Here is a 13,208-nt window from a genome sequence, read left to right on the forward strand (position 1 = left end):
GTCCTGCTTCGACCCATGGGCTGGGTCAGGATTCCAAGGACTGACTGTGAGCAAGGCATGCCTGGGGACCCCAGCAAGAGCCTTCTAGTCCTAGGCACAGCCCCAGCTTGTGCCAGTAGTGGGGAACCCTCCCTACCCCTACCCCTGTGTCCTTCCATTGCAGCCAGATGTGAAGAGTGCAGCCACGTGTCTGCAGTGCATGCAAACACCCCATTTATTGTTTGACACCAAAAAGCCCTGGAAAGTGTCGGGCGCTCTGCAAAAATAAATAGTCACATTTTTCAAGTGGGAGGCCTGGGTGAGCAGGTTCCCACTGGCCAGCAGCATAGGCTGCAGTGGCGTGGACCGTACAAGCTGCCGTGAGCCCATGGGGTCTGGTCCGGGGGTCTGAAGTCACACCTGGGGCAGTGCAAGGGGCAGCTTTCCCCACCCCCCTCCCACACATACCAGGTCATCACATAATGGGAACTGGGGAGAGGGTTTCAGCTGGAAGGTCCCAACCTCCTCCCTATCATCCAGGGAGAAGACGCAGCAGACAGAGCAGCTGTGTCCATCTCCTCCATGCTTATGCTGTGAGCAAGAGATGCTAATGCCTCGTGGATGGCCGGGGGATTTTATAGAAGTTGAACATGGGTGGCCTGCAAAACCAAAGTCACTTATGTCACCCCCAGTCACAAAGGGAAGCAAGGGAAAGCCCACGATGTGCTGGGATGGCCAACTGTCATCCCACCCCTGTCACCCAGCCCCACAGGGAAGAGGGGATGGAGACACCCCCCCTGACACCAGCTTGGGGGAGGCTGGGAGCAGCAGCACCCCCAAACATAAGAGTGTGGGAAGATGATGGGGGGACCCCAGAGCAGTCCACACTGCACAGCTCCCACCTTCCCAATCCTCCCCTGGCACCAGCACCCTCCTTGGCCTGCACTTGCTCTGTTCCCCTCCTTGCCCCCCTCCCTTTGTGCCCTGTCACCCCTTGTGCCACAGGAACTGCCCCCTACCCCACACAGGGACCTGGCACTGTTACTTACATCTCCAAGTCTTCATTCCTGGAGGAGAAAAAGAAAAATAGAGGACAGCGTCAATGAAGTGAGAAGATACCTCCTGGGACAGCCCAGCATCTCCTGGTGGAGAGGTCTCCCCCAGGGCACACAAAGAGGACACAAGGGGTCTGCAGGGTGCTATGGTGCCCTCCATCCCGGCTCCCCCACCTGAACACAGAGCATGGGCTCCTACAGCCCCACGAACGTTGTTGCCCCCAGAACATCACTGCTCCTTCCCCGGGCAGGCAGAGTGAGGCCCCACACTTGCCAGCTCAGTGGCACGCAGCTCCCCCACACCACAATTTCAGTTCCCCCAAGTCTCCCGGGCAGCTGAGCCCATGTCTGCAGCTGCCGGCTGCAGGGGAAATGAAAGGCACCAGGGCCACTGCTGGGGACCCGGAGCACAGCCTGGCTCAGCGCCACAGCCCGCACACACTGTGTACAGCCCCAGCATGGCTCCTGGGAGAGCCAGAGCATGGATGGAGGAGGAGTGGGGCAGGCAGGGAGGAAGGATGGCTGGGGCTGCGCAGGGCACGGGGATGCCGCAAACGCTGCTCCCCAGTTGGCTGCGACCCTGGAGCAGAGCGCTGGCATCTGGGGGGCTGGGGGTTCGGCTGCGCTGCAGGGCCAAGACGTAGCCCTCAGCAGTTGGAAATCCAACTGGAAACCGCTCACTTGCCGTGCTGGTGGTGAGGCTGCTGGAGTCACTGGGAAAGGGGCCTGGGGGGCAGCCCCGGGGCGCCGGCGGCCCCGGGCACTCGAGCAGCCACTGCACCCTGGTGGCAGCGATGCCAACGGCGCAGCACGTTGCGTTCCGCGCAGCACACAGCGGTGCTGCCGTCTGGGGGCCCCCGCACGGAAAATGGTGCAAAGCAGAGTGAGTCGGGTGGTGGACCCCCGAGCCAGGCTGGGGGCAGCATCCCTGCCCTGCAAGCCAGGCTCCTTCCTCCGAGGCGGGGCTGCTCACCCCTTCAGTTGCCCAGAGAGGAGTTACAGAGCGGGCAGAGCCAGGCTCTTCTGCAAAAACATCTTCATCCTCAGAGACTGATGGTCCCTAGCCACCTCCCTCATGTCCCGTCCCGTCCCCCAGTCCATATTACTTCAGGATGAGCCCCACAGGCTGCCATGGGGTACACGAAGGGGGGGTGTGCAGTGTGCGGTGGGGACCCCAGACCCAGTGTGGTTGCAGGGGGTGGGTGGCTCCTCACCTGTAGACATCAGCAACGTCCATGCGGCGGTAAAACTTGGCAAGTCTGACACCCAGGATGATGCTGGGCAGCAGGAAGAAGGTGCACCAGCCCAGGCTGAACCAGAAGGCGTTCTGGATAGGGGGACGAGAGCTATCAGGGCCCAGACAGAAACTGGGACAGCCTCTTCTGCTCCCAGGCCCCCGAAGACCACTCACCCACCCCTTCAGAGTGGCCTCTGTTCTTAGCCATCTTAGCAATCTGCCAGGAAGATGCTGAGCCCTGCCTGCTCAGGACAGATGGGTACCCCTCATCCTGTGCATAAGGGGGACAAGGGGACCTCATTGCCACACACCACACACGCTTCACCCCACACACTGCTGCCCTGCTCACCAGAGAGTCCAGGATGTAGTCACAGGTGATGGTCTCCACATTATCCAGGGTTTCAGCTATGGGCTTGCAACGTGCCACATCTCCTGTCAGCTGGGGATGCAGTGGGGACAGGACATGGCAGTGTCCCCAAACCCCTGCAGCCTATCCTCCCCTTCCCTCCACCAAGAAAGGCTCAACTCACCCTGCTTTTAGCCCACAAGATGTAAGTCTCAAAGAAGTCCAACAGCTCCTCCAGGAAGGCCCACGTCTCCTGCAGGGGGGTGAGCAGAGAGTGGGGATTGCTGCACCCCCAGCCCACTCCATGACCCACGTCCCCTCCACGTCAGGATCTGGGCTGTCAGACCACCTCAACCCAGCAGCAATGGGGCTGCAAGGAGTGCCCCAGTCCCTTGCCAGGGGTGCCATAAGGGGAGGGGGCACCCAGGGGTGCAGGGGACCCCCGGGTAAGACAACAGAGCAGGACAAGCAGGCAGACATTGCTTGGCATCCCTGCACGGAGGTCTTGCTGTGGGTGGCCAGTCACATCCCCACCGGGTGGCCCGGCAGCAGGGCAAGGAAAACTCACATTCTTGATGATGTTTGCTGTCTCCCTCTCCAGGAACTGCTGGGTTTCACTAGCTTTGTCCAGCGCAGCTTTTGTCTGTGCCTGGTGTGAAAGGTGCTCTCAGCAGTGTGATGGGGGATATGGGATCCCTGCATCTCCCCGACCTTGCCTGGCACTAATCCCCGAGGCACAGTGTCTCTGAGCTGTGGTGTCCCCAAGCAGTCACACACTGGAAGTGCCCAAGTACCTCGGGTGGAGGGAGCCTGTGCCTGGCAGCATGGGACCCCTGCCCTCTGCCCCATGAGCAGCTGCTACAGTGCATGCCTGGGGAGTCCCACAGCAGCCAGCAGCCCCCCAGACTGCAGGTTAGCCCCCCATCTCCAATGCAGGAGCCCAAGGGTGCTTTGCAGGGTGGCTCGGACTGGGGTGCGCTCAGGAGGCCCCCTTGTGCAGCTTACCTCAAGCTGGGCAGCCCTGCTCTGCACCAAGTGGATGTCCTCCTTCAGGCTTTGCTAGCGATGGAGAGAGATGGGTCAGAAGTGTGGACCCCACAGCTCAGCCAAGACCCCACCAGCAGGCTTCAAGCTCTGGGGGAGCCCAAGCCAGCACCCCCAGGACCTTCCCCACCCCAGCATTGCTCACCAGCAGCCCAGAGAAGCTCATCTGCATCTCCTTGTCCAGCTCCCTCAGCTTGCTAGCATCAGCCTTCAGGTCCTCTTTCACATCCATGCCCTGGAGGAGCTGCAGTCAGCAGCACCCCCAGCACGGGGGTCCCTGCCCCATCACAGCCATCTGATGGGGGGCTGGGCTGGAGAAAAGAGCTGGGCGAGGGTGAAGGGCCTGTCTCCCTCAGCACCCGGACAGGCCTGCAGAGCAGCCCCCGCAGCCAGTGGCTTCAGGGACAGGATGGCCATGGTCTCTCACCACTTTGTCTGCCAGCTGTTCCAGCTCTGCGGCCAGATCCAGGAGGCTTCCCTGGGTCACGTTTTGATCCAGCTAGAAAAGGCAGACACCGAGCCATGAGAATGGGGAATGAGGCTCAAAGGGGGTCAATACCCCACCCCTGTGGGGCAGAGTAGAGCCAGAGAATCTTGGGGGGAGGTGCCTGATTGCCCCAAGGGGTGACATGGATGGCAGGGGGACACCCTGGGAGCCTGTGATGGGACTCCCACAGCAGCAAAGAGGAGGGGGCAGTGGACCCCCCTCAACACACATCTGGAGCCCTCCATCCCAACACCTGGCTGCCCGCAGCCCACCTCCAGCGTGGGGGTGAAGTCAGGGGGCTGCCCGTCCTGGCTGGTGTTCAGCAGCAAGTCTCTCTGGCTCTGGCTGAGCAGGGAGATGGGGCTCAGGGTGATGTTCATCTTCTCAAAAGCTGCAGAGATGTCTCCTGTGTACTGCCGGAGCAAGGAGAGCTGTAACGGACCATGGTGCTGGCCCCTCATTGTCCCCAACGTGCCATACCTGCACCCCCAGCTCTGCCCCCCAGACCCTGGCATCCCTGCACTCACCTGGCTGATGTTCAAAAGCTCATCCAGGGACACACTCTGGTCGAGGTGCAGTGTTTGCCACAGGGCAGCATCTCGCTGGCACTGCCTGTGAGATGGGGGCACGGGGCTGAACGAGGCCCCCTCCAAGGGACATGTCCTCACCCGCGCAGGCAAGTCCCACCTCGCTCCTTCCCTGGCATTGGTGCCTGCCTGCAGTCAGGGCAGGTGGGGAAAGCTTCCCCCATCCTGGGGAGCATCCGACGGTGCTGAGCAGCTGTAAGAAACTCTACTGAGACCCACCTGTACATCTCTGAGAAGTTTGCGGTGTCACCTTCCTGGCCCAGCAGCTCTGACAAGTTGAAGCCAGGGATCAGGCCAGGGGTGTCCAGGAGCTGAGAGAAGGGAAGAGAGAGAGAAACTAGACATGGTGCAGGGCAGAACTCTTAGGAAAAGCATCCCAAACCAACCAGCACTGTCTCCACTCCACCAGCAGTCCTCGGAAAGGCAGGAATGGCTCCAGGCAGGTGCATCTCCTCACGGGGACCTCACCTGAAAGAGCTGCTGGCTGCGCCAGGACTCGCAGATGAGCATGTAGATGTTCCCCCCCAGCACGAAGGTGATCACCACCAGCAGCATCAGCAGCCAAGAGAAGATGAAACTAAAGCCAACTCCTCTGCTGGGACAGAGACTCCATCAGCCCCCGAGGCCCCCGTGTCCTGGCACCAATGAGCCCACAGGCTGCACACCCCCTGCACCATCAGCAATGCCAGGAGGCACCACCGTTCCCGCAAGCATGTCTCTTCCCTGCCTCCAAACCCCGGAGCACGGCCAGGCTGTACCCAGAGGCTGGGACCCTGGCGTAGCTTCTCCCAGCTTTGCAAGCCACCACCCACCCACATGGCCATGGGACCACGCTCACACTGCCAGGCCCCCGCCAGTGAAGGGCAAACAGTCCCCGCGCCAACACCTTTCACCAGCACCGTATTTTACCCTCGCATTTACCACCTGCACGCTGAGTTGCCATGGGGCAGGCCATTAAGCTGCAGTAATCTGATGGGCTTGAGCATCCCCAGGCCAGCCCTGCCCACCCATCCCACTGCTCCTGCACACATCCTTGGCAAGCCAGGGGATCCTCACGCCATGAAGAAGTTCCCACCAACGTTGGAGAGGCTGCTGCGCTGCGTAGGCAGCACACTTTCCTTCAAGCCCAGGGGTCCCAGAAGCAGCCCAACAGTGTTGCAGAGGACCACCAGCAGTACCACGCAGCACAGGACAATACACACGCTCCACCTGGGGCGAGAGGAGGGGCAGGAGTGAGGCAGCAGGACCCGGCATCCCACCAGCTGCCTTTGTGGGGAGGAAAAAGCCCCCAGGCACCCTGGCAGGAAAGGGGCAGGGTGCCTGCAAGGCACAGCTCTGGCTCCCTTGCACCCACAGCCCCAGCACCAAGCAAGCCCCCACCTTCAGCAACTGGAGGACTGAGAGCCTGAATCTCTCTGGACAAGGGAGATGAGGAATGCAGCAGCCCCTTGCCTACCTGAGCCCATCCAAGGCGATGATCGGCTCCCTGTACTCCTCCAGCACTGACGTGGCATTGCCCACAAAGGCCCCAACACTCTCCTCCACGTCCAGGAGTGGCAATTGCTCCTGCAAGCTCCTGATCTCCTGTCTGATGAGGCCCAGCTGGCCCTGGGTCTCTGCAGGGGACAGGGACAGGTTAGCACTGCGAGCTGCTGCCTGGGGCAGGTAAGCCTGGGGCAGCAGGGTCCCGGAGAGGATGGGAAGGGGGCAGTCATGGCCAAGGATGGCATTAGCATGATGGCACATGGGGACAGCCAGGGCTGCAGGCAGCAGGGTGGCAGCAGGGGAGGTCTCCAGGCAGGGATAAGGTGAGAAGGGAGGAGGGAGCCATGGGAGAGGGATAGTTTGGCGCATGGGGCACAAAGCCCTGCTTACTTGTCACCACATCCCGGGACTGCTCTTGCACCTTGGCAGGGGTCATGTCCAGTGTGCTGTTAACCTGTGTCAGGGCAGACACAGCAGACAGCTCATCTCCCTGCCCGCAGCCCAGGGCTGAGCAGCACATTCTCTCTGTTCCCAGATCCCGGTGGCACAGGACAGCCAGGCTCCCCACAGCACCCTGTCCACCACACCAGCGCCCAGGAGCTGTGGGGGCAGCAGGCAGGCAAACCTCCAGCCAGCCCTTCCATCCGTGTGACAGCAGTTGCCTCCCAGCAGGGCTCTTCCCAAGCCACCTCCTCACAACACAGCCCAGCAATGCCAGGAGCACCCAGCCCCGTGCCTGGGTGCCAGGGACCCCCATACCTTCTCTAAATCCGCCGTTATGTTGGAGCCGGACACATCACCCAGTGCCTCCAGCTGCCGCTCCACACTGGGGATCTGTGGGCAAAAGCCTGGGGTGAGGGGGCTGTGGGGGGGCCCTCATCCTGCACCCAGCCCCTCCTCACCATGCTGAAGTTGGTGCTGAAGGCAAGGCCGCTCAGGGACACGTTGCTGCAGGGGTGGCCGCAGCGCCGCAAGGTCTGGTTGAGGCCATCCCGCAGGCTGGCCAGCCGCCGGCTGTGGTTGCTCTGCAGCTCCTCGAGGTGCAAGCGAGTGCCAGCGATGCTGCTGAAGGCGGCTGCCAGCGTCTCCATCCCTGGGGAGAGAGCAGGGCAGGGGCTTGTCCTCACCCAGCTGAACCTTGGGGACCCATCAGACAACACAGCATACGGGCACCCCCCCAAAGTCCCAGCATTTGCCCCAGGCTGCAGCTGGGAGGCCAGATGGATGCCCTCGCTGGGACCTTCACCCAAACATGCACCTACTCCAGTTCTCAGCCCTGATGTCCCCCTAAGCCCTCGCCAAGGCCCTGCCAGCCCCCCAGAGATGGGGCCACTACCTTGCAAGAGGCTCTGGAGGGATCCCAGAGCCCTGTCCGTGCTGCTCCTGATGCCAGAGGTGATCATGCCACCCAGTTTGGGCCCAATGTCTGCAGAGATGAGGGAGACCATGTCAATGACGGGACCCCCAGGGTTCCAGGGCTTGCAGAGGAGCTGCTGAAAACACTGACACACACAACCCCAGACCCCATCCCATACACACTGCCCCAGCAGGGGGCAGAGGGGACACCCCCACCCCGCACCACCTGCATCACCCTCCCAGAGAGGAGCCTGAATGGGGAAAAGCAGCCGCTGGAGTCGAGTGGGAGCCTGAAGGGGCCCTCAAACCCACCCCCTTTAGATATCCCTGTGAGAACCACCCCAGTGGCCCCCAGGGTCAGCAACCATCTGCAGGGCAGCAAGGCACACCCACATAGCACCCCCAGTTGCCCCCCCCTCCCCAAGCACCCCCAGCCCTGCCAGAGCAGCCCACTGCAGGTGCACAGGGATGCTCCAGCCCCACTCCGCCTCACACCCTCACCCTGGAGGCTGCGGTTGGCGTGGCCCAGTGGGACATCACTGCTGTCGACGATAAAATTGATTTGCTGCAGGGGTAGAGATGGGGTATCAGTGCATGTGGGGACCCTTCCCTGCCTCCAGCCCCAGTGTTACCCTTCCCTATTTGGCCTGGCCTGGCCCCTTGCTCCCCATCAGGGACCCCAGCTAGGGTGGGGGGACCAGGCATGCCTGGGGGATGGAGGCCAGATAGGTGTGGACGTTGTCCAGGGTGTTGTTGACATTGGGGAAGGTGTCGCGCACAGCCTGGGAGAAGCGGCTGTTGCTGATGAAGGAGCAGACATCACCAGCCCTACAAGGGAAGGGTGACAGGGTCAGTGTGTGAGGAGCTTGGTACTGATGCTCCTCCCCAGGACCTTCCAAATCCACCTGTACCAACCCTAGGCTGCAAGGTCTGGAGAAAACTGCTGAGCCCTGCTCCCAGAGCATCCCAGTGAGTGCCCTGCACACAGCCAAGGGACCAGAGATGAGGGACATGGGAAACTGAGGCACAGGGGAACCTGGTGCCTGACACGCCTGCATTTCCCCACAGCGAAGCTGTTGGGAAGGGTCTGCACCGTGCCAATGTGCAACCCCCCGGGGCCAGCTCCCCACTGCTGCTGCTTCCTCTCCTTTGTCCCGCCGTGCCGGGATCTGCTCCTGTGAACAATGGCAGCTTCCTGCCATGGCTGCCAAGCGCCGGCGTTTCCACCCTCCCTCGGGTCCCATCCGGAGCCTCCCAGCCAGTGCACTCACAGGAGGAGAGCAGAGACCAGCAGCAGGGAGGCCCAGAGCACCCGGCGCCGCCAGCTCATCCGCTGGCCCTGCTTCTGGTACATGCGGCCCCCACAGTTCCCACAGCAGCGGCAGCAGCAGAAGCAGCATCCCACCAGGGGCACAAGGATGATGAAGAGAAGCCCAATGGCCATGCAGACCAGGAAACCCAGTTCGTAGAACAGCAGCTGGGAAAGGAAGAATGAGAAGCAGCGTAACACTGGTGCTCCCAAAGGCTCCCCAGCTCTGAGGGTCCTGTCCAGACCCCCACAGGGCAGGATGGGTCCCCCCAGGGGGTTGTACATCTCCCTTTGCTGCTGCCCAGCACCCAGGGCTCAGTCTTACAGCAGCACCCACCAGCATCCCCCAGCCCATGGTGGTCTGGGGCTGCTGGCTCCCTGGCCAGGCTGCTCACTCACCTCCTGGACTTGCTTTCCGATGGCCTCCTCATCCTGGGGCTGCCCAAAATCTGCAATCAGTTCTGGGGGGGCAAGGAGCAGAGGGCTGTGAGCAGGGGCTGGGCCCTGGGGGGCTCTCCAGAAGACCTCCACCCCCTGCTCACTCCAGAGAGGGTCTCCCAGCACTGGGCATCACCTCCAGCACTGTGGCTTGGAGAGGCTGTTGAGTGCATGGCATGTTTCTCCCTTCCAGCTGTCCCTCCCCATCCATTGTGTCACACAGCCTGTTTGCACTCAGGAACAGCACCACTGCCAGCCCCCTGGCTCTCAGGGGTCCACAAAGCAAGGGGGTCCTTGCCCCAGCGGTCACCAGGGGCAGGCTCGGGGGAGGATGCTCCAAATACCACCTCAGCTACCCTTGGGCTGCCGTCCTGTAGCCCAGCCCCAGGCACAGTCGGCTGGCAGTGCCAGCGTGGGGTGGATGCTGCAGCAAAGTCCCCCCTGACATGCTGCCTCTTTCATCCCCAGGGCTCACTCTGCTCATGCCCCATGGACTCATTACAAGCTGTGCCAGCACGTGGTGCCATGTGATCGTACCCTAATATCTGCATGAGACAAACAAGGCCATAAAGCCATTGCATTATCTGACAGCCAAGTATTTGCCTGTACGTTGCTGATGACCAGAGGCTGAACCCAGCAGAGGAGAAAGCACATGTGCCAGCAGCCAGGGTGGTAACACCCTAGGTGGGTCACACTTGCCCCAGGGGCATCAAGCAGCCACAGGGTCCTGGCATCATCCATGCAGACCTGCAGCAACTTTGGAGCAGAGCTGTGGCAGCGACACATCCCCTTGGCAGTGAAGGAGGGAGGGCGAGTGCTGGCAAGTTGGGCAGTGCACAGGGAGTGCCTGCAGCACAGCCATGAGGGTGCTGGCACCGGGACACCCTGCTCTTGGTGGCTCCAAGCTGGGTCCTGCCTAAGCATACCATGTCATCTGCAGGCACAGAGGGCTGCAAACCAGGCAAGGACCCCACAAACTTGCAGGTAGTGTGGGGTTTGCTCTGCACCTTGTCTTGGAGCCTGGGATAAAGATACCTGGAAGCAGGATGAGCCAGGACTCTGCAAGGTTGGCACTGCCACCAAAGTCTGTCCTGGGGCTCACCTGAGACTGCCCCACAGTTGTGATGGGGCACAGGCAGGACACAGCTAGCAGTCCTTAGTATCCCCATTCCATCCCTGCACACCCATGACTCTCCTAACACAGCACCCCAGCATTTAAATGCTGGATGCACAGTCACCAGTGCAGGAGAGCTCAGGTGGGACCCCGCAGCTCCGAGCAGCACCCCGCACCCAACCCCACCCTTGCCAGCCCCCCCCCCCCCCCTCCCCCGCCATGCACCCACCTATAGGCAGGGCGTTGGGCTGCACCAGCCGCAGGAAGCCATGCACCATCCCCACCAGGCCCGGGGTGCTGCTCCCCGGTGCCTTGGGGCCGGGGCCGTACACGGGCTGCGAGACATTCCCCAGCTCCATCGTGGCAGCTCCGGCGGGTGCCTGGGGACAAAGAGGGGCTGTCGGTGCCGTTGGGGTGCAAGGCCACACAGGCTGCCTTGCCTTCTGCCTCCAAGCAGGAAACACAGGGAGAAAAAAAATCCCGCACCTGCCCACTCCTGCCCGGAAGGAAAGAGCTGCGGGAGAGCACCGGGGAGGGATGGGGAGCCCTGGGAGCGGCGAGGGCGTGGGGGGGGGGATCCAGGCAGGAGGTGCCTACGAGGGACCAGAGGGGCTGTGGGGGATGAAGCGGAGACGAAGCACTTACCCTCTCCTCTGGCACCTCTGTGCACGCACGGCTGCCGCAGGGCCCAGCCACACAGTGCCAGCACCCGGGCTTTATGGTTTGTTTAAGTTTCAGCTGCAACTGCTGAAAAGCTGCTTGCCGAGGCAGGTGGGGATGCCGGGGATGCCCCACCCTGACCCTGCCACCTCCTGGCACCCAACCACCCCGTGCCACTTCCCCGTACCTGGGCCAGGGTCACCACCAACCTGTCCCAAGCCGGGCACGGGGGACAAACCCCTCTTCTTGCCCCCTGAGGAGCTCCCGAGTCCTCTGGTTTACTCCTGTCCGAACCCAAGAGCTGGGTGACCCACGGCGATGCCTCCCGCCTGCCCCCCCGCCAGCACCGGCTGCATCCCTCGGGATGGGGGGCGTTGGGCTCGGCACGAACCAGCTCTGCCCACACAACCAGGGTTTTGCATTTAAAACCCTCCCCAAACGGGGCACTGCAGCAAACCCGGCGTTTCCCACGGCACCCCGAGCCCCCCGGGCGGGGGCAGCCCTAGGGGCCCGCAGACGGGATCTCTCCCCCGTGGCTGGAGGTCTCCCCGCGACCCCCAGCTGCGCCCCCCGCCCGCCCAGCCCTCCCACGCCGCGGGACACACGCGAGGCTCTGCCCCGGCCGCAGCCCCCCGGTCCCCAACCCCCGCCGCGCCGCCGGGGTCCCGCCGGGGCTCCGGGAGCCGCAGCCGGGGGCGGGGGGCGATCGCTCCCGGCTGTGCCGCGGACGCACCCGGTGGGCGCGGGGCAGGTGCCCCGGGGGTCGCGTCCCGGCGGGCGGCGGCGGCGGGAGCTCCGCGGCACGGCTCGGCACCGCGGCGCGGGCAGCCCCGGGAGGGGCGGGCAGGGCTGGACGGGGCCGCCCCTTCCGCCCCGGCCCCCCGGGGTCTGCCCGCCGCCTGCTGCCGCCCCGGCCCCCGCCCCCGCCGGCAGGGAGCCCCCCGCCTCCGCGCCGGGGGGAGCCCTGCTCCTGCCCCCGCCCACCCTGACACCCCGCATCTGCCCCCAGAGACCCCACTCCTGCCCCGTCCCACCTGGGAGAGCCCACCGCCGCCGTGCCCAGCCCCTCTGCCCCCCGCGCAGGCTACGCTCCCTCCGTGCCCCAGCGAGCCCGCTCTGTCCCCACGCTGCCAGAGCCAGCGCTGGCCCCTGCCACAGCCCCCCAGCCCCGGGCCGCCCGCGCTGCCCCCCTCGCCCCGACGCCAGCCCTCAGCTGTGCCCCGCATCTCCCCGGGGCAGCCGGTGCCCGGGGCACATCCTTGGCCCCTGCCCCAGCCCCGTGCCCACCAGCGGGGGCTCCGGCTGAGCCGTGCCCCTGTGTCCTTTGCACGGCCAGGCTCCCCGGCCCCCCAGCGCCCACGGCTTGCCGGCTGCCACCTCCTAGGTTACTGCTTAACTTCCTCTGGCACAAGCTGGCATCACCGCTCTCCGCGACCTTGGGCGAAGGCGGCACAGGGAGGAAGGCAGCCCTGCCTCGGCGTTCCTCCTGGCCTGGCCCGTGCTGGGTGCCAGGACTCATGTGGGACTGTCTGGCTCAGCACTGGCACCGGGGCAAGGTAGTGGAGGACACAGATACACCCTGTAGAAGGGAGAAAAACAAAAGCAGGTTTCTCGCAGCACTGGGGCTGACGTGGGGAGGGAGGTCTGGGGGTTTCATGGGCATCCTTGGGCTTTCCAGCTCAGACCTCAACCCCAAAGCATTGCCTCAGGGCCCTCCACCAGCTCCCGGGGGCAGAGGACACATGTGGAGCCAGGCACCAGGAACCCTGCATGGGATGGAGCTGACTGCCCTGTGTGCTGCACTCCCCCAAACCGGAGTGTGCCCAGCTTCCACGGCTGGTGTGTGGGCAGGATCGGCCAGGCATCCATAGGTTCCTCATGGATGGAAGAATTTGCTTCTGCAGGGCATTGCTCCCCTTTAGCCCAGGGCAACCTGCTGAGGCTCCTAGAGCTCAGCGCACATCAGAAGCAAGGATGTTGACACCTTAGCCTGGGGTGCCACTGCGCCTTGGGTTCACAGGGGCCACCTGGCTCCCACCTGCCCAGCCACGAGCTCCCACCATGGCAAGTGTATCCTGCAGCCCCCCTGCCCCCAGCCGTGTCAGGGGGGA

At 63.5% G+C, this 13,208-nt stretch overlaps 1 protein-coding gene across 3 annotated transcripts; it reads right to left on the reverse strand.

The window, feature by feature from the left end:
* Window positions 1-170: 170 nt before the first annotated feature.
* Window positions 171-11,954, reverse strand: LOC130154640 (prominin-1-A-like). 3 transcript variants are annotated; one of them, XM_056350847.1, is made up of 26 exons: window positions 11,831-11,954; window positions 10,924-11,049; window positions 10,667-10,817; window positions 9,285-9,346; window positions 8,848-9,053; window positions 8,284-8,404; window positions 8,078-8,141; window positions 7,557-7,646; window positions 7,123-7,313; window positions 6,980-7,054; window positions 6,611-6,674; window positions 6,192-6,351; window positions 5,792-5,944; window positions 5,204-5,327; window positions 4,955-5,046; window positions 4,676-4,760; window positions 4,421-4,561; window positions 4,089-4,160; window positions 3,807-3,896; window positions 3,623-3,676; window positions 3,186-3,266; window positions 2,802-2,870; window positions 2,621-2,710; window positions 2,249-2,361; window positions 1,029-1,046; window positions 171-638 (listed from the first exon to the last, which is right to left on the reverse strand). In XM_056350847.1, the coding sequence occupies exons 3-26, from the start codon at window positions 10,794-10,796 to the stop codon at window positions 587-589; spliced, it is 2,397 nt and encodes a 798-aa protein (XP_056206822.1). In that variant the 5' UTR covers window positions 10,797-10,817; window positions 10,924-11,049; window positions 11,831-11,954; the 3' UTR covers window positions 171-586. The 3 variants fall into 3 exon arrangements, with proteins under 3 accessions (XP_056206822.1, XP_056206820.1, XP_056206823.1); XM_056350845.1 differs by lacking the exon at window positions 10,924-11,049 and having other exon boundaries at window positions 11,831-11,907; XM_056350848.1 differs by lacking the exons at window positions 171-638; window positions 1,029-1,046; window positions 2,249-2,361; ... (2 more) ...; window positions 3,186-3,266; window positions 10,924-11,049 and adding an exon at window positions 3,281-3,393 and having other exon boundaries at window positions 11,831-11,907.
* Between the last annotated feature and the right edge of the window lie 1,254 nt (window positions 11,955-13,208).

Source organism: Falco biarmicus, chromosome 9 (genome assembly GCF_023638135.1).
Source record: "Falco biarmicus isolate bFalBia1 chromosome 9, bFalBia1.pri, whole genome shotgun sequence".
NCBI classification, from domain to species: Eukaryota; Metazoa; Chordata; class Aves; order Falconiformes; family Falconidae; genus Falco; species Falco biarmicus.

Coding starts and splice junctions, on each gene's coding strand:
- LOC130154640 (XM_056350847.1), bottom strand. CDS start 10,796: ATGGAGCTGGGGAATGTCTCGCAGCCCGTGTACGGCCCCGGCCCCAAG. Junction 3,267..3,622: donor GCAGGGCTGCCCAGCTTGAG/GTAAGCTGCACA, acceptor CTTTCACACCAG/GCACAGACAAAAGCTGCGCT. Junction 2,362..2,620: donor ACTACATCCTGGACTCTCTG/GTGAGCAGGGCA, acceptor CCCCCTATCCAG/AACGCCTTCTGGTTCAGCCT.